This window comes from Paralichthys olivaceus, chromosome 2 (assembly GCF_024713975.1).
Source record: "Paralichthys olivaceus isolate ysfri-2021 chromosome 2, ASM2471397v2, whole genome shotgun sequence".
Lineage (NCBI taxonomy): Eukaryota > Metazoa > Chordata > Actinopteri > Pleuronectiformes > Paralichthyidae > Paralichthys > Paralichthys olivaceus.
Window position 1 is genome coordinate 15,295,733 of NC_091094.1, and position 17,907 is coordinate 15,313,639.

The 17,907-nt window shown below is 38.1% G+C and overlaps 3 protein-coding genes across 4 annotated transcripts; 2 read left to right on the forward strand and 1 right to left on the reverse strand.

Annotated features, from left to right (window-relative positions):
* The first annotated feature begins 53 nt into the window (after positions 1–53).
* LOC109628957 (bile acid-CoA:amino acid N-acyltransferase-like) lies at positions 54–6,554 on the forward strand. The gene is made up of 12 exons (XM_069538094.1): positions 54–311; positions 1,490–1,613; positions 2,310–2,519; positions 2,680–2,779; positions 3,152–3,342; positions 3,445–3,620; positions 3,880–3,996; positions 4,136–4,221; positions 5,065–5,158; positions 5,767–5,847; positions 5,930–6,065; positions 6,215–6,554. The coding sequence occupies exons 2-12, from the start codon at positions 1,520–1,522 to the stop codon at positions 6,313–6,315; spliced, it is 1,386 nt and encodes a 461-aa protein (XP_069394195.1). The 5' UTR covers positions 54–311; positions 1,490–1,519; the 3' UTR covers positions 6,316–6,554.
* Positions 6,555–7,089: 535 nt separating this feature from the next.
* On the forward strand, positions 7,090–16,642 carry LOC109647718 (bile acid-CoA:amino acid N-acyltransferase-like). Of its 2 annotated transcripts, none has more exons than XM_069538087.1 (12): positions 7,090–7,404; positions 10,246–10,378; positions 11,135–11,344; positions 11,596–11,695; positions 12,516–12,706; positions 12,809–12,984; positions 13,475–13,591; positions 13,666–13,751; positions 13,915–14,008; positions 14,117–14,197; positions 14,285–14,420; positions 14,580–16,642. In XM_069538087.1, the coding sequence occupies exons 2-12, from the start codon at positions 10,276–10,278 to the stop codon at positions 14,678–14,680; spliced, it is 1,395 nt and encodes a 464-aa protein (XP_069394188.1). In that variant the 5' UTR covers positions 7,090–7,404; positions 10,246–10,275; the 3' UTR covers positions 14,681–16,642. The 2 variants fall into 2 exon arrangements, with proteins under 2 accessions (XP_069394188.1, XP_069394178.1); XM_069538077.1 differs by lacking the exon at positions 7,090–7,404 and adding an exon at positions 7,426–7,559.
* LOC109629128 (protein S100-B-like) lies at positions 16,235–17,411 on the reverse strand. The gene is made up of 3 exons (XM_020086605.2): positions 17,216–17,411; positions 16,913–17,056; positions 16,235–16,384 (listed from the first exon to the last, which is right to left on the reverse strand). Exons 1-3 carry the CDS (start codon positions 17,219–17,221, stop codon positions 16,235–16,237), a joined length of 300 nt encoding a protein of 99 aa, XP_019942164.1. The 5' UTR covers positions 17,222–17,411.
* Positions 17,412–17,907: the final 496 nt, after the last annotated feature.

The following is a 17,907-nucleotide window of genomic DNA, read 5'->3' on the forward strand; positions in this document are numbered from 1 at the left end:
AGAAGCAGTGCATCATCAACCCTTCTTCCCCTCCTTTCACAGTTCCTCAGGTGTGTAGGTGGGCGTGGCTCCATCAGGTTCACATCTGTCCTTCTAATATACAGTAGCTACAAAATAAAAAAAAATTCAAAACAACAAACAAACCTCTGGTTGACGGACTAGTGGTTGATGTCACAGGGATCGTCGTCATACTTCCGCAGAGCCACAAAAAAACACCTGCCTTTACAAAGCACTGGTTCACAGGTGGAGCTGCTCTGGTTTTTTGCCTCAGGATCTTTCTTTCTCATTTTGGAGGATCTTCTTCGGCAGCGGTAAGAAACATTTTGTAAATATCCCCTCGAGTTTATCCAGTGTGCTGCTTGTGTACTGTATATGTACTTGTGGTCAATTTGGAGATATGTAATATACATACTGCAATATCTTTTTTTTATCTACATGATTTTTGAAACCATTTTCAGGAACACGATACAGTCCCCTCCTAGTTTAATTATGCAATTGTCCATTTAGACACTCAAGTGTCACATCATGCAGGCACCACTGACTGTATTTATATAATAAGGCAGATACAGTTCCCAGTACTACGAAGCAGGATGTTCTTGTCCATCCTGGATAACCAGTTCTATTGAGAAGGTATGGCTGTGTCAAAATAAGAATGTGGTGTATATGAGCAAGTACATATATAAAAAATTGGAAACAAATTTAAATATAAAAAAACATAAAGGAGGGATTGTGCAAAACGTTGTAAGTAAACTAGAGACTGGAATGTGCAAGTAAAATTACTCAATTATTTACATTATTTGCCACAGGAAGTTAGAGTGTCAAAGTGTCACAGTCAGAGGCGGGGACATCAGTGCCGTTCAGTGAAAGGGTCCCAGGCCTTGTTGATGAGGTCAGCAGGAATCAATCAGACCCCAGAAGCCCTGTGAATGTACATCCCTTGTTCTTCCTCCCCCGTGAGCCAGCTGTGATTGCATCACAACATCTGCACCCACTGATCACAGCCACATTTGCATGTAATCTGATCACCTCTCTCATATATGTCTCAGATCTGATCTCTACAGTAAACTCATAGCATTCTGTAAAAAATTCACTCAAGTATGAAAATGACATCATATAGTGTATGAATGCATTCACTTTTGCAAACAATCAGATTTTTGGCTAACTAATAATTTGTCACCATTTGGCATAAATTATATCATCATAACATTGTTATTATAATTTGAATAAGTTATTTGTCTTCTTCTTCACTTTGTTTATTGGCTCGTTGCAACCAACGTCAAGGTGCATTACCGTCATATTTAAACAATTTAGCATGGCATATAGTAATATATATACATTTGTGTGCAGACTATACATCGTCCCTGTGATGCTTACCATTTCTAACACAAGAGCCGGGCTCAGCCTTGAATAAATTGTAAGGTGAAATATTTAATTAAGGCAAAACAATTCAATTTCACCAGAAAGGTTTGAAAGTCTATTGTGTTTTCAGGTTTGATCCTGGGTAGACAGAAACACCATCATGCTGAGAGTTTGTGTAAGTGTGACAACAATACAGCAACTCATGGGAATAAAGATTAGACCATGCTTCAGTTTACACAGGAATCGTGCAGGAGGTGAGAACATTGTTTGATTCTTTTTTCTGTTTTTCAGATCAGCTAGAAGAGCTTGTTTCTCAGTTAAAAGTCCAGTGTGTAGAATGTATTGATATCTAGTGGTGAATTTGCATGTTGCAGCTGAATAGCCCTCCCCTTCCAAACATGAAAGAGAACATATAGCAGCCTTCAGTTGTCTTAAAAACTCAAAGATAAGTCTGCCGATAGATCCCTTTCACCTAAATCTTAAGCAGTAAATTCAACTTTTGAAGTGGATCTGCTTCAGCCTCACGATTTACTTTCTAACACAAAACTCTGATTGTGAGGTACAGAAAGTGATAACCTAAGATATTAAGTATTTGTTGTGTGCATAATAATCACACAGATTTTATTTTTGAATTTTGCAAATCAGTTGTTTTGATAAGATAATCCTTTATTAGTCCCACAATGCAGACATTTGAATATTTTATGCTAATTTGATATTAAGGCTGTAAATGTATTCCTGAACTTGCCCATGTTCATTTAGTTGACATGCAGCTATGATATGCCCCTGTATTAAATTGTACCCATATACCACAATACATTATTTAGTAAAACTATGTAATCATGACCTTTATTTAACCAGAAAATGTCTTTATCATTTAAATTTGAAATAAACTGTAACCAAAATACAGATATACAATATAGAATTTATTCTTCTGTCTCTTATACTTGCAGGTGCAGTACGGTGGAGGAGCAGTTGTAGACCAGCCCCTCTGTTGACAGCTGCTCCTGTCCGTGCTCTCATAGATGAACAGATCAGCATTAAAGGACACTTCCTGCCCCCGAGCAGTCCAGTTACAGTGTGTGCACGAATGCACAGTGAGGATGGTGACCTGTGGGAGGCCTTCGCACATTATAATACAAATACAGATGGCACTGTCAACTGTGAGTCACACTGAGTTCCATACATATACTAACTATTTATGTCATTTTTAACAAGTTAACATGATATTAGAATAGAATACTAAAACACAGTGTTTTTTATGCAGTGTTGATGGTTTTTCTTTTATTGATCCTCTCCGCTCTCCTTTTCTTCCTCTAATAGTGACCAGGGATCATTCTGTTGGGGGTTCATATGTGGGCTGTGAATCAATGGGACTCTTCTGGGGACTGCAGCCAGCTCCTGGAGAAAGAAAACATCTGAGGCAAGTGATAAAAACAAGGTTACTGATACTGACAGCCACAGGAAAGAAATATTGTGGCATCAAACCCAACTTTAAAATCTAACTGTGCATTTTAGAGGAGACATATTATGCTAATATTAAGGTTAATAAACTTGGGTTAATACACAAAAATGTTTAGAAACTCACCTCTTTCATCAAACTGTCCATAACTGCAATTTCTCTTTTGAGCCTCTGTCTGAAGCTACCTTCCTTCCAATTTTAATATATTTATTTACCCTTTTTCTACAACCGCTGTTCAAATATTTAATGGATATATCTTGTTTAATTCTGTGTTTTTAGCGGCACACTGTCAAACGATGAGAGGTTCATGTGTAAGTGCTGCTCTTTCCACAGATTGCGGAAAAAAAATGTAGCTACTCCATACATCACGTACATTTCAGTACTGGATGGGCATGTGTCAGCCAGTGAGACACAGGGTGCTGAGCTGGCAGTTGTAACTGCTGAGCGCTGGTTCATGGCACCAGGTGTAAGAAGAATAGAGATTCGTCAAAACGCACTTGTAGGGACGTTATTCTTGCCCCCTGGTGAGTCCATGATTTGACACCTACTCTATAAAGCCATCTATAAGATAGACATGAAAAGGTAACTGTCTCCTGAACAGCGTCTACTCTACTGATCTCTTGCAGGTCCAGGTCCATTTCCAGCCATGTTGGACCTGTGGGGAATGGGTGGAGGACTGGTGGAGTACCGCTCTGCTCTGTTTGCTTCCAGAGGCTACGCCAGCTTGTCTCTTGCCTACATAGGGCACAAAGAATTACCTGGCCCACAGAACTGCATCAATGTTGATGATTCATATTTCAAGGTAGGATAAGATGCAGACTATTGTATCTCTGCATTATATATTCCATCCATCCATCCACATCTATACTGCTTATCCTTTGAGAGTTTCAGAATGACATTGGACAAGAGGCGGGGGCAGGTCACTAGCATATTGCAGGGACACAGACAGACCCTGGCCAGTCATTGAGTTGGAACCCAGAACCTTCTTGCACCAACGTGCCACCACATTGTACCCATTTTGCTTAAAAAACTCAAAATATCCCATCATTCTGTTTGAACAGTCAGCCTTCCACCTGCTGCAAGATCATCCTCAGATCTGTGCCGACAGAGTTGGGATCATCGGTCTGTCATTTGGAGTCTACCTGGCTCTTCGAACTGCCACTCAGACTGATGTCAAAGTACGTCAGTGTCATTTATTTCTTAAATTACAGTTTGATCAGTTCAGAGCTGCATGTACATGAAATTGAACAAAAATGCATTTACTCATTGTTTAGCTTTATGAAGGTTATTTTGATTTTTTTATATTCTTCTCTACAGCCGTCCTGTTTGATTTGTATCAACGGACCAGTAGGAAGTGTCATGAAACTCCCTGATGCAGATGGCAGGACTGAATACCTTGAAAGGTAAACTGTAATTACCATTGAGATGTAGAATCATATGTCTATTATAAGTCTGTAGCCTCACATACTGGTTAGGGTATTATTGGTTTATTGATAGAAATCAAGCAAAAATTGGTTTTCTGGTATATTAAATGGATTTTAGTGAAATGTGAACTGTACTGCTGAATCCTCAGGAGAATATGTGTCATTGACTTTACTTTCAAAATGTAATGTTGACTTAAAGGTAGGGTTGTTAAGTTGCTCCTGAAACAATTTTTATCTTATTTGTTGAAATAGTTTTCTTGTCCCAATAGCCATCAATAAATAAAGTTATTTAAAATAAAAAAAGCTGTTGTCTTGGGCCCTCACAGGATCGATCATTTCATTCAGACTAAGTTTGATTCACAACTTTATGAGATACATGTTTAAACCTGCTACACACGTAGCACATGTAATGTGACATGCACAGCCAGGACATCAGGGATAAAGTGACCAGAACGATCCAGATCCATGATAGATGAGACACACACACACACACACACACTCCGGCAGACAGAAGACAAGTTCTTCCCGCAGATTATGACGCAGCGCAGTGTTTTAAGTTCTTGCAGAAGAAGCGACGCCCTGTTTATCCAGGAACATAGATATGAATTCAGCAGGTTTTAATGATAAAAGTGTGAGTGATTAGAATATATCAGAGGAGCAGAGTGACTTGTTGACCTCTGCAGTAATGTGCCTCAGTGCAGTGGCGCTGCCAAGGGGGGACCAGGCGGGGGGAGGTGTTGACTTCTGAATCGTAATCGAATTGGAGGCTAGCAAGATGCACACCTTATGTAGAGCTTTTTTCTCTCTGTACTCATCTTTTAGTGACCACACATATTGGACGATCAATGATCAAGGCTTTCTCACTTTCAAAGAGGTCTCCTTGCCTGCTAATCTTTATCCTGGGAGCATTGTGAAGGTGATGTGAAAAAACGAAAGAGCCACCTGCAAGCACACACACATTATCAAACATGCACATGCAACATATATAATATGCTTTATATATAGTCTTTGGGTTTTGGTTCACCTTTTACTGATACAATTAAGGAATTTTATAAAAAATCCAACAGCTATAGTACTCAGGTTCTGTTTTTGAGATCATCATATTTCATTCTTTGCTGATGAAGCATGATTGTATATTGACAACCCACTAGTCACAAGTACGAACAGGTCGGCAGTTTGTACTACACAAGCTTCAAACTTTATAACTGGACCTTTCACCTATTCTATCCTGGTTTCACTTCACTTTAATGGTTGGTGAGCTTATTCCTCCTTGTTGATTTTCTGTATTCAAACATTCCCGCCTCTCAATGTTGTCACACATACGACTCTAATGTTTCACACTTCATTGGTCACCTGGATCCAGGGATGTGGTGGGTGGTGTCCCTTTTTTCCTGTGTTTCTTATTTTTTGTATATTTTTCCTTTTTTGTATGTTTGTGTTTCTGTAACACAACAGAAAAACAATGGCTAAAAAAGCAATGTGCTGTATGTCAATTCTGTTAACTCCAGAGTTCTGTCTTTGCAGATAGAGAACCTCACCTGCCCATTAATGTACATAGAGGGAGAAGATGACCTGAATGCTGCGAGCAGGGAGAATGCAAATCTGGTAGATTGTTTCCATTTTTTAAATTTCTCTATAGTAATTGAATAACCTTATTTTTTGATAACATTGATTAATTGGTCTCCAGATCGAGGAAACCCTGAGGGCCACAGATAAATCTCACCTGTTCACTCATTTGTTGTACCCCGGTGCTGGTCACTTCGTTGAACTGCCTTACTCTCCAAATTCAAGAACTTCCCTGATGAGAGTCAATTCAGAAATATGTGAGTCCTGTCCAATAGTTGCATTTTTTATTCTTCCAGATTCTGAACTTGTCATCTTTGCATTTTAGCATCAGGCCTTTGATTAAAATGTGTGAGCTGTAATGGAAAGTAATAATAACTGTACTTCTGTAATTTTTCTTCACCTACAGTAGTCGCAGTATGGGGAGGTCAACCTGCACTTCATGCAGCAGCACAGGAACACTCCTGGAAGAAGATCCTAGATTTTTTGGAAAACAATCTGAGACGATGAATCTGTGATGAAGGGGACTTTTGAGATTAAAAAAAATACATCCTCATGTATGTGACTGTGAAATACTGCATTTCATTTAGCTGGGAGAATTTTGCATTTAGAAAAGTGGAACATTCAGGATCCTTTTACACATATGCTATCCTATAATACAGTCACTTAAAAAGAAAAAATGCAACCGTAGAGAGGGTTTACATTTTACAGTAAAAAAAAAAAAATCAGGATTTTCACCCAATGTGTAGAGCTGGTGTATTTATTTCTAAAACTTATATATTTTCCCTATTTTCTGTTAAATACATTTTACTTTACCCTTGATCAAGAAGAGATCTTTTCCATCACATATACTCCCTCTCCCATTCCGTGTGCCAAAGTTTCCTTGGGCAAGATACTGAACCCCAAATTGCCCCTGATGGAAGAACCGGCAGTGTGTGATTGATGAAGTGCTCCACATTGATGCACTGTACCAGTGTGTGTGAGTGGGTGGATGGCAAAACTGTACAGTGGTCTTCAAGACTGGACAATACCATTTACCATTGTCCTTGTCTTGTGATGAAGGCATTTCATTTTACAGCTCTTAAGTCAGATAGGTTCTGATTGTTCTCACAACGAAAATAGCGAAGAGTTATCATTTGTAAAGACTAATTTTATTTATTATTTTAATCAATATCACTTAGTTGTGCATTCATCCATCAATTCCTCCATTCATTATTGACAGGAAGACAGAGAGAAAGTGAAACTCACGTTTACTGCAAGACCTGGAGACCTTTATTTTGAAATCAGTTCTGACACGGTGTCATGTCTTTCCACAGTGAGGACTGTTATTTCCACTTAGAGACGTCGACCGCTGCTCAGGTCGTGTTCTAACAGACTAATGCAAAGACAGGATAAGTACACTGGAGATAAAAACATGAATCACTACGTTCTCACCTTTTATACACAGTCTATGGTTTTCACCCTCTTGTTGCTCCGCCAGTATTTCAACACGTCATCCGACTAGTCCGTCCTCTTCTTCCTGCCTGTCCTCGTAGAAGTTCGTGTCAGAACGAGCTCTTCAGCGGGACGTGGCCCTCGCACTCAGCAGGGCTGCTGGTGGTAAGCTCCCTCTGTGAACACGACCCGCCGGCTGCCTGGAGTTTCACACAGACGAATATGAGCTCTGCGCTTGAGCTCTTTTAGCCCACCCCTGCCATGGTCATTGACATGAGATGAGCAACTTTTACTTTCATTCAGAACTTCATTCAACTATGGTAAATGTGTCTGTAGATTCATTTTAGTAACACACACAATAACCATAGACTCAGTGATAACACAGGTTTATGAGTTTTGCAATGTGACAGTTCCCTTCAGCATTTTATCCTTCCAGCAGAAACAGCTGGCCCTGTCTACTTATCACACCATTTACTACATTCTTTGGATTGAAACAGTATTTGTATTTTTGAGAAAGGTGTGTTAATACACCCATAGGTTTAGCCTTTATTCAATTCAGTTTTATTTGTATAGTGCCAATTTATAACATACATTATCTCAATACACTTTACACAGTAAGGTGGAGACCTTCAAATTATAGAGAAACCCAGCAGTTCCCTCAATGTTTAAGCATGAGAAATAACTCCCTCATTAACTGGAAGAAACTTCCAGCAGAACCAGTATCAACCGGTTGGGGTGAGAAGAGAAAAATGAGAAAGAGAGGTGAGAGTGAGGAGAGAGAGACCATTAAAAGTTGTGTAACCACCATTTAAGCTGCATCAGACTGGTTGTTATAATGAAAATAATTAGGGTGATATTTACAGATTTAGGGATGTTATTAACGATAGCAGCAACAGATAATAATAATTTGATATATATTGTAGCACTTACTTTGGTCAAGCACAAATAAAGTACAAATAATAGAAATAGAAAATAAATTTTAGAGGACTTTATTTTTGAAATTCAACATGAGAAATTAAAAAATTCTCAAATTGATCTCATGTAATTAAGATCACATTGTTCACTTAAAGACAGAACTTAAATAGAATATGTGTGTAGATTTGTTTTTGTAAAGTACTGGATGATAACTCGGGTATCTGCGATGTGTTTAGTAATATGCTCCACACCTACAGAAGAGAGAATTAGATTATATCCAGTAAGAAATCCTTAAGGCCAAAATGAATAGGTTGCACGGGTTACATACATTATGTTATATGGTGATGATGGTAAGAGTTTTATTGTGCATCTCTAGTGTTGACCACTCAAACCTATTTACATTGCAGTTTTTTCATTCATCCAATCACATAATGACTCAGTCATATCTTGGTTGTTCTCACAGTGAAATTCTATTCATCTAGACATCGATACATATGTCCTGCAACCCTTTTATATATAAATACATGTACCCCTGCTTATTCATAAAAAGAAAAGTAAGCTATGTTCGATTCCTGTCAGCCAGAACAGAAATCTGAGGTTGCACCAAAAGTGGACAATTGAAGAGAGGAAAAAGGGACGCCTGGTCTGATGAGTCTGGATTTGTGCTGAGCTACACAGATGGTTGGGCTCAGAATTTGGCATCAACAGCATGAATTCATGGACACAACCTGCTGTGTGTCAAAAGTCCAGGCTGCTGGTAGTGCAATGATGTGAGGGAAGATTATTTTAGGTTCACTTTAAACCCATTAGTACCAATCAGTCACTGTTTAAATTCCACAGCCCCTGTGACTATAGTTACTGACCATTTTTTTTCTTCTTAAGGCAACTTCAGCACTTCACTAAGTCACCCCAAGGTGCTGTCGTGAATTTGACAAAGTGTTCAATTGATCTAGTGTTTGTCATTCTCTGCTCATAAAGAAGAGTTTAAAAACCACAACCTTCACTCAGGAGCAAAAAATCATTAAACTTAAAAGAATATGGTATTTATCATGATATTTATCAATACTGACTAATATAAAAATGTAAAATCTTAAAACAATTGTCTATACTTCAGTGGCCTCCCCAGTGTTGATTGCTCTGCATCCAGTATCAAACCGTTTGGGCGTTGCAGATGAGGATATTCATATCTTGAATTTTTGCCTTTCAAATCGGCAGGAATGATGTTATGAAGTCATGACGACATGGAGCAGAATCTAAAAGGAATATTTCACACATCTTGTTGAATCCATGCTACAATGAACTGAGCTCCACCCTGTGTTCGCAAGGTGTAACTGAAGTGTTTGTGCATTTAACAGTATAACAGGTCTAGTGTAAGTACATTTAAATGCTCTACTTAAGTACCGTTTTGAGATACTTATATGAAAAGCTTAATTTTGCAATAATATGTTGCATTTTCTAACTCCATTATATTAATTTGTTAACTTCAGGGTAGATTAGGTTAATTAATCAATTTTAGATGAAACATGTAAATATAAAGTATTTGAATATTAAGGGCCTTTTCGAGGGTAAAGAAAACTACAACTTATACAATTTAGTTGAAACAAACTAGTGAAAACATCATGAGGATTATTCTACATTAAATTTCTGCAAATAGTTCCCTTTCACATAAATCTTACACACTGGACCTTTAAATGTCAGATACTTTGATAATAAATAGATCCCTAAACATCTCAACTCTTTATCTAATGGTTACCACTGACTCTTTGAAAAGGTCAAAGATTGTTTATTGTGTGTGATTATGAATTGTAAAAATAAATTTCATTGTAACTGGTGTTAAAAATTAATATTTAATTAAAAGGCGTCTGAGGCAAACTGGAAAAATCCACATTTTTCAGGACTCAGTCAGTCACGAAGCAGCATCTTCTAACTATATTCTTACACAACACTCTAGGGCAAAGGCCTAATGAATTTCTAACAGAGGAGCAGGGCTTAGTCTGGATCAGTTCTAAGGTTAAATATTAACCTGGAGCAGATATGTTTTATTTCACCATGTAGGTGTGAACCAGTGTGAACATCTTCTTGTGTTTTCAGGTTTGATCTTGGGTAGACAGAAACACCATCATGCTGGGACAATGTGTGACTACAATACATCAGCTCGTGGGAATGAAGATGAAACCATGCTTCAATTTACACAGGAAACTGACAAGTTTGCATCGTGCAGAGGGTAAGAAAGAACATTGTTAGTTCTTTGTTGCATTTTTCAGATCAGGTACTAGAGGAGCTCGTTTCTCAGTTAAGCAGTAAATTCAACTTTCACCCAGAGTGAATCTGCCTCTGCTTCAAGGTTACTGCCTGAAGCTCTGATTGTGACATACAGAGTGTGACTACCTGTATTTCACAAATATTTTTAGATATATTTTAAGGTTTTGAGATATTAAGAAAAAGGCAGTACTTATCTATAGGTGTATTCCTGAACTTGCCCGTGACCATTTAATTGATATGCTGCAGATGCACAGGCAGATATTACAGTGATTCACTACCCTCACAGGGGTCATGAAATATTTTGTGATCTCGCCAGATAATTGTAGAGAATAAGTAAACATTTTTACAAGTGGGAGAGAACCACTATATTATTTTTTCTTTTGCAGACCTTGTAAGGTGTCTATCTCACTATGTAAAGTGCCTTAAGATAGTATATGATGTGATTTGATGCTATACTAATAACATTGAATGGAATTTAATTGCAGAAAATGTCCATGTGTTCTTTCATTGCTTTAGTGGAGTCACAATATATAACCAGTGAGTTTGTAACCAATGGGATAAAACTGCCATTACAAAAAAATAAAACTGTGAAATCACGTCATTTATTTCATCAACAAAATGTCAGAAATCTTTATCAGCCTTTGACATTAAAGACTTGAAATATACTGTCATTTACAGTAATACTAAGAGTTTATTCTTCTGTCTCTTATACTTGCAGGTGCAGTACGGTGGAGGAGCAGTTGTAGACCAGCCCCTCTGTTGACAGCTGCTCCTGTCCGTGCTCTCATAGATGAACAGATCAGCATTAAAGGACACTTCCTGCCCCCGAGCAGTCCAGTTACAGTGTGTGCACGAATGCACAGTGAGGATGGTGACCTGTGGGAGGCCTTCGCACATTATAATACAAATACCGATGGCACTGTCAACTGTGAGTCACACTGAGTTTCGACTAAGTACCGCACATATCCCTGTTGGATTGTATATAATGTTTTTGTGACAGTTTAACACATCATCATACTTGTATAATAACAAAACACCACAAATAATGTGAGATAAATTTCATGTGGTCAGTTGAGCCATATGTTCTTAACTCCTCTTTTACAAAACATACACAGTAAATAGACTGAACTAGACTTCTACTTTTATTGAGCCTCTCCCCTCTCTCTCTTCATCTTATAGTGACCAGGGATCATTCAACTGGGGGAACATATTTAGGCTGTGAGCCAATGGGACTCTTCTGGGGACTGCAGCCGTCTCCTGGAGCACGAGAAGGTTTGAGGCAAGTGATAAAAGCACAAGATGTAATATATAGTATAATATATGATATAGTTTAATAGTATAATATCATATTTGGTGTGGCCCCTGCTGGGATGGCGATGTCTGGTGCACAATCGGACGTCATTGCGTTTTCGTCTCTATTGGCCAGACGTCTTATTTTGTGCAATTGGAAGTCAGATAAGCCTCCCACTCACAGGCGCTGGGTTGAGGATGTAATGGCACACTTGAAACTTGAGAAGTTGAAACACACAATCAGGGGATCAACCCAGAGATTTTATATGGTCTGGCAGCCATTTCTGAATTATTTTGACTCACAATTCCCTGCTGGAAACACTGGGACATAATTGATTCACATGCTCTGTAACTCTGTAACATGTCGGTTTTTTTTTTTTTGGTTTTTTTTTTGTTTATCTTTTAGTGTAAGTAGTTTTTTTTTTTTTTTTTTGTGTGTGTCATTATTGTCACTTTATTATTATTGTATATGTTGGGGTTGCTGTTTGGGGACTTGTTAATTGTCTATAAGTGTTTACAATTCAAAACCCAATAAAATATTTGAATAATAATAATAGTATAATATCACGAACTGACTTTTCAGTGCTTGACCTAGCTACAGCCGCTGACTTACAGAAATAACTCTATCTATCTAATTTCCACTTGTAGTAGACTTCTGATTCATTTTAAAATCACTTCTCTCCAGTCAGTATTCTTGTTCAGTGAATTGTTGTGTTGAGCACACCATCAAATTAACCTGCTTGATGTTGTCTCTATAAATGGTTTGGGGTCAATAAGAGGTTCATGTGTAAGTGCTGCTCTTTCCACAGATTGCGGAAAAAAAACGTAGCTACTCCATACATCACGCACATTTCAGTACTGGATGGGCATGTGTCAGCCAGTGAGACACAGGGTGCTGAGCTGGCAGTTGTAACTGCTGAGCGCTGGTTCATGGCACCAGGTGTAAGAAGAATAGAGATTCGTCAAAACGCACTTGTAGGGACGTTATTCTTGCCCCCTGGTGAGTCCATGATTTGACACCTACTCTATAAAGCCATCTATAAGATAGACATGAAAAGGTAACTGTCTCCTGAACAGCGTCTACTTTACTGATCTCTTGCAGGTCCAGGTCCATTTCCAGCCATGTTGGACCTGTGGGGAATGGGTGGAGGACTGGTGGAGTACCGCTCTGCTCTGTTTGCTTCCAGAGGCTACGCCAGCTTGTCTCTTGCCTACATAGGGCACAAAGAATTACCTGGCCCACAGAACTGCGTCAATGTTGATGATTCATATTTCAAGGTAGGATAAGATGCAGGCTTGTATTTTGCCCTGTACCTTATTTTCTCACTCCATAATTTCACTTTAAAAATATTTACAGCTTTAGGATTTCCTCCTCTAAAGGATTTTCTATCATTTCTATCAGACTATTCCTATTAGATTCAATTGTGTTTAATTATTTAACTCATTGCACTAAATAGCTCCCGGCCTGCCTTCCAGTCTTTAGTCTGCTAGCTTCTTTCTAGCCACTCAGGGAGCTAGCCCTCACCCAGCTTGCACATTGTCTGTCAACATTTCTGATTCTGACTTCGAAGACCTGTATATCCTTCACAGAGGAACTTGTTTGAGGCTCAGCTGACCTGTTCCTCCAAAGCCCCAGGTTTAGTCTCTCTTCTCTCTTGTTGGTTCATTCATTGGGTTCCTTTGTGTTTCCTTGTATTTCTGTTTGCTCCTGCCTTAATTTAACTACCATGTTATTTCCTCAAAATATCCTATCATTCTGTTTGAACAGTCAGCCTTCCACCTGCTGCAAGATCATCCTCAGATCTGTGCCGACAGAGTTGGGATCATTGGTCTGTCATTTGGAGTCTACCTAACTCTTCGAACTGCCACTCAGACTGGTGTCAAAGTACGTCAGTGTCGGTCAATAAAAACAGATATACTAGTTGTTTAGCAGTATAAAGTTAGATTTCTCCTCTCCAGCCATCCTGTTTGATTTGTATCAATGGACCAGTCGGAAGTACCATCAAGCTCTCAAATGCAGAAGGCAGGACTGAAAACTTTGAAAGGTAAATTGTATTTTCTAAAAGGGTTCACCATCCTACTTCTGTGTACAGCACTGGGTTTAGGTTTACACATTAATAATTCAGTATTAATGGAAATATCTTAGCGATTGACGACCTTGACTGGATTAAAAGACAAACGTTTTTTTCTTTATACTCATGGTTTTAGTAACAGTAAATACTGGGTGTATGATGATCAAGGCCATGTCACTTTCAAAGAAGTCTCCTCGCCTGCTAATCTTGACCCTGAGAGCAAAGTGAAGGTGATGTGAAAGACTGCCACCTGCTCACAATAAAACACATTTTCATACATACACTAACAGTCTCTACACTTTGTGCTTCATATCAATTTTGCTGTTGTGTTTTTGCAGTTCGAGAACATCACCTGCCCATTAATGTACATAGAGGGAGAAGATGACCTGAGCGCTTCAAGCACAGACAATGCAAACCTGGTAGATTTGTCTCTTTTCACTCTTTTAGAGTAAATTGAGTGACCTTTGTCTTCATTGTTTTTAAAACACTGATTTTTTCATCATCAGATCGAGGAAACCCTGAGGGCCGCAGGTAAATCTCACCTGTTCACACGTTTGTCGTACCCTGGTGCTGGTCACCTGATTGAACCGCCTTACTCCCCAAATTCAAGAATGTCCTTATTCAGAGTCAAACCAGAAAAATGTGAGTCATGTCCCATTGCTGCAGACCCTTCATTAAAATGTTAAGATAAGATGTACCTTTATAGATCGTCAGTAGAAAGAAATTCAAAAAGTTAACTTAAAAGTTAAGTTGGAACTGTAATGGAAAGTAATAACTGTATGTCTGATTTTTTTCCTGCAGTGTTCACTCTGTGGGGAGGTCATCTCGCTCCCCATGCAGCAGCACAGGAAGACTCCTGGAATAAGATGCTGTATTTTATGGAAAACAATCTGAGACAGTGAAGTGACTTTTAAGATAGAAAATAACTTTATGTATGTGTTTGTTTGTGACATGCTGCAATTATCAGAGATAGTTTTACATCCAGAAAACTGAGAGAGAAAACAAACTTTGTTGTTGTTGTCCTGGTTTGAGACTCACTCAAAAACTACAGTAACTTCCTCCTTCACCTTCAGCACTTTACATTGAGCAGAGTGTAGATTGGCCACAGGGTGGAGCTGTTTGGTAACTGTCAGAGTAGTTCAGCTCATGAGAAGGATATTCCACCTATACTGTTACACTTTATAGCCACTGTTTATGCAGCTGAGACACTCAGCAGATACCACAAGTACCCAAAACAACTGTATTCCTTGGCTATTCATGTAACACGTCGCATTGCTACAAACTGCAGAACTGAAATGTTTTTCCTGCTACTTCTCTTGACAAATTGGCAGAGGAGGATTGTTCATGTGAATCACACCATGATTAGATAGATAGATAGACAGACAGACAGACAGACAGATAGACAGATAGATAGATAGATAGATAGATAGATAGATAGATAGATAGATAGATACTTTATTGATCCTGGGTGAAATTGAGGCATCCAATAGAACACAAAACAGTCAAACACAAGAGCATAAGAATAATAAAAATTGGTCAAGAATAAATTCACTGCAGTGAGATGAAAATCTAGCCATCGGTGCTACTACAAAGCTGTCACTGTAAGGAAGTATGTGCTAATGGCCATATTGACGATACAAAGGTTAGTATTGAAGCCAAATATAAATACAGATTTAAAGATACATAACTGAAGTTATACAAGGTTGTACATTAGAACTTAAACTTAAATACAAGTTAAAGATAATAAAACATAAAATCAAATCAAGATTATTATAGGCAGCAATGATGACTATATAGGGCATTGTACTAGCTGTATGCTTCTAACCCTGAATGGACCTGAAAATTGGTGACGTTGTTTGACCTGGCTCAGTTGAAACCCTTTAGAAAAAACACATTGAGAGACTGAATGCCATAGACGTTTTTAATTTTATGATATGGTTTGACAATCATAACTGAAGAACACAAATAAATAACTGCACAGCAATTATTGTCAGGAGTTGTACAAGTATGCAAAGTCTCTTGGTTGAGAGGTGAGACGTCTTCAAGAAACAACATACGCGTGTCCAGTTTTTCACACTTACAGCTCCGGGATGGATGACTGAGAATCCTCAGATATGCACAGCAGCCACGTCCTTTAAATAGCTTATTATTAGAGCAGCCACAGTTGATATTAAAGACAGTAACATAATTGCTGTCACTTAAAATATCTGGAAAAAAACTTGCAGAATTATGTGAGTGAAACTAATATATTTGATGTGGTATTGGATCGGTGCATAGATTTGCATACTGTATATTTATCTATTTTTCTCTATTTTAGCATGCAACAACCTGCCTTCCAAGTCAAAATCTACTCAGATGTCATCTTAATGGGCATTCATTATTCACTCCCACTTAAAGAATGCAGACACTGCTCCTATGTTCCTCATTGTGTTGTGAGATATTAGTGTACATGCTAATCAGTTCTGTTGACTTGGGATAAAGAGCTCATGGCATGCTGAGGTCACCATGGAGATGAGGGTGATGAACTCTTTGAAGTCAATCTCCAGGTCTCCGTTCTGGTCGAGGTCCGCAAAGAGCTCATCCAGGGTCTCATTCTCCTGGATTTTCTGTTGAGCAGAAAAACTGAATCAAAATAAATCCTAAAAGTCTATAAGACAGTGATGTTATGAGGCTGAAATTACAGAAAACAAAAATTGATAGATTGAATGAAAGATTTACAGTTTGGCCGGAGAGTGTAGAGGAATGTTGTAAGTTAATTCTCTGCACATTAACTGCATATCACATTTACATGTTTGTATCCTATGTTTCTTTGAAGTTCAGTAATTGTCTTTGATCAAAATGATTATTAAAATTAAAACTACATGAATCATCTAGTTATATTTCATAATTGTTCCAGATTTCCAGTCTAATCATTAGAGTTGTCATTATGTTTAACAACCAGCCAATCAAAATCAAAATCAGTCATCAATAGATTACCAGCGTATAGCTTTTTGTAACATATCAAGCATCTTGATTGCAATACACTGTAGTCTCCGAGAAGACATGAAAAAAGCTGAGTTCTTAAGTTGTGAGTAATATCAAGTCTTATACAGTGCTGTTAAAAACATGCTGCTAATTGTAAATCCATAACGTACCATTATGAAATGACTCATCTCATTGTTGATGAGTTCTTTAAGCTCAGCTTTTTTCAGATTGCACTTGTGACCCGAGTATTTGTGGAAAACTCGGATGATACTGGCCATGCTACTCTCCAGCTCTGACATCGTCTCCTTTGAAGCCTGCAACAGACAAGATGACAACATGACACAGACGAGTATTTTACTCTCACATCTTAGTTTTGTACATAAAATGCATTGTCGCATATGCACTGGTAACCTATTATTATCTGTAAACTACTATCAATAAATCTATGAAAATAAACATTGATTGTTTCTTACCATCATCTGAAGAAACGTGTCTGTCTTGTAAGGATCCTAACTGAGACAAGCAGCTTATCCAGCAGTATGTTGACTGCCTCACCCAGTTCCCTGTCCAGACTAAAATGTATTGATCAACCACTTCCACTTACATCTACCATGCGCTATGTAATGTATGACTAATGGATATTAGTGGTCAGAGATTTGACCAAAAACCATTTGCTTTGAAATGTCACTTGACTCAGGTTTCAACATTTCTCCACAGTCATTTCCTGTCACAAACAGATTTTGAGTCCCACAAACTTTAGCAGATTCTTGATTTGTTCCAGATCATGTCCACAATAGTCTGTGCACAGTTAACAACTGTAATAACACTCACGGTTATAGGTAACTAAAATGAAGTCCCTGACAGAAAAGTGCTGACAGAGTGAAATGTTTGCATCAGATGTACTTTCATCATCGACATTGCTATTGGCTCAGCATGTAAAGTAATGTATGTAAACTCTGCATAAGAAATTAAAGGTTGTGAATGTGTACTTATAGAAAACATTTCAAAACCTTCAACATTTCTATTGAAAGGAATGTATAAAAATGTTTTTCTAAGTACATTTCAGATACTACCAACATGATAGTATTAACACTATTACTGTTAGGGACTAAAAATACATATAATTGTGAAGCTACAAATATATTTTTTTGACCTTTTAGGTTGT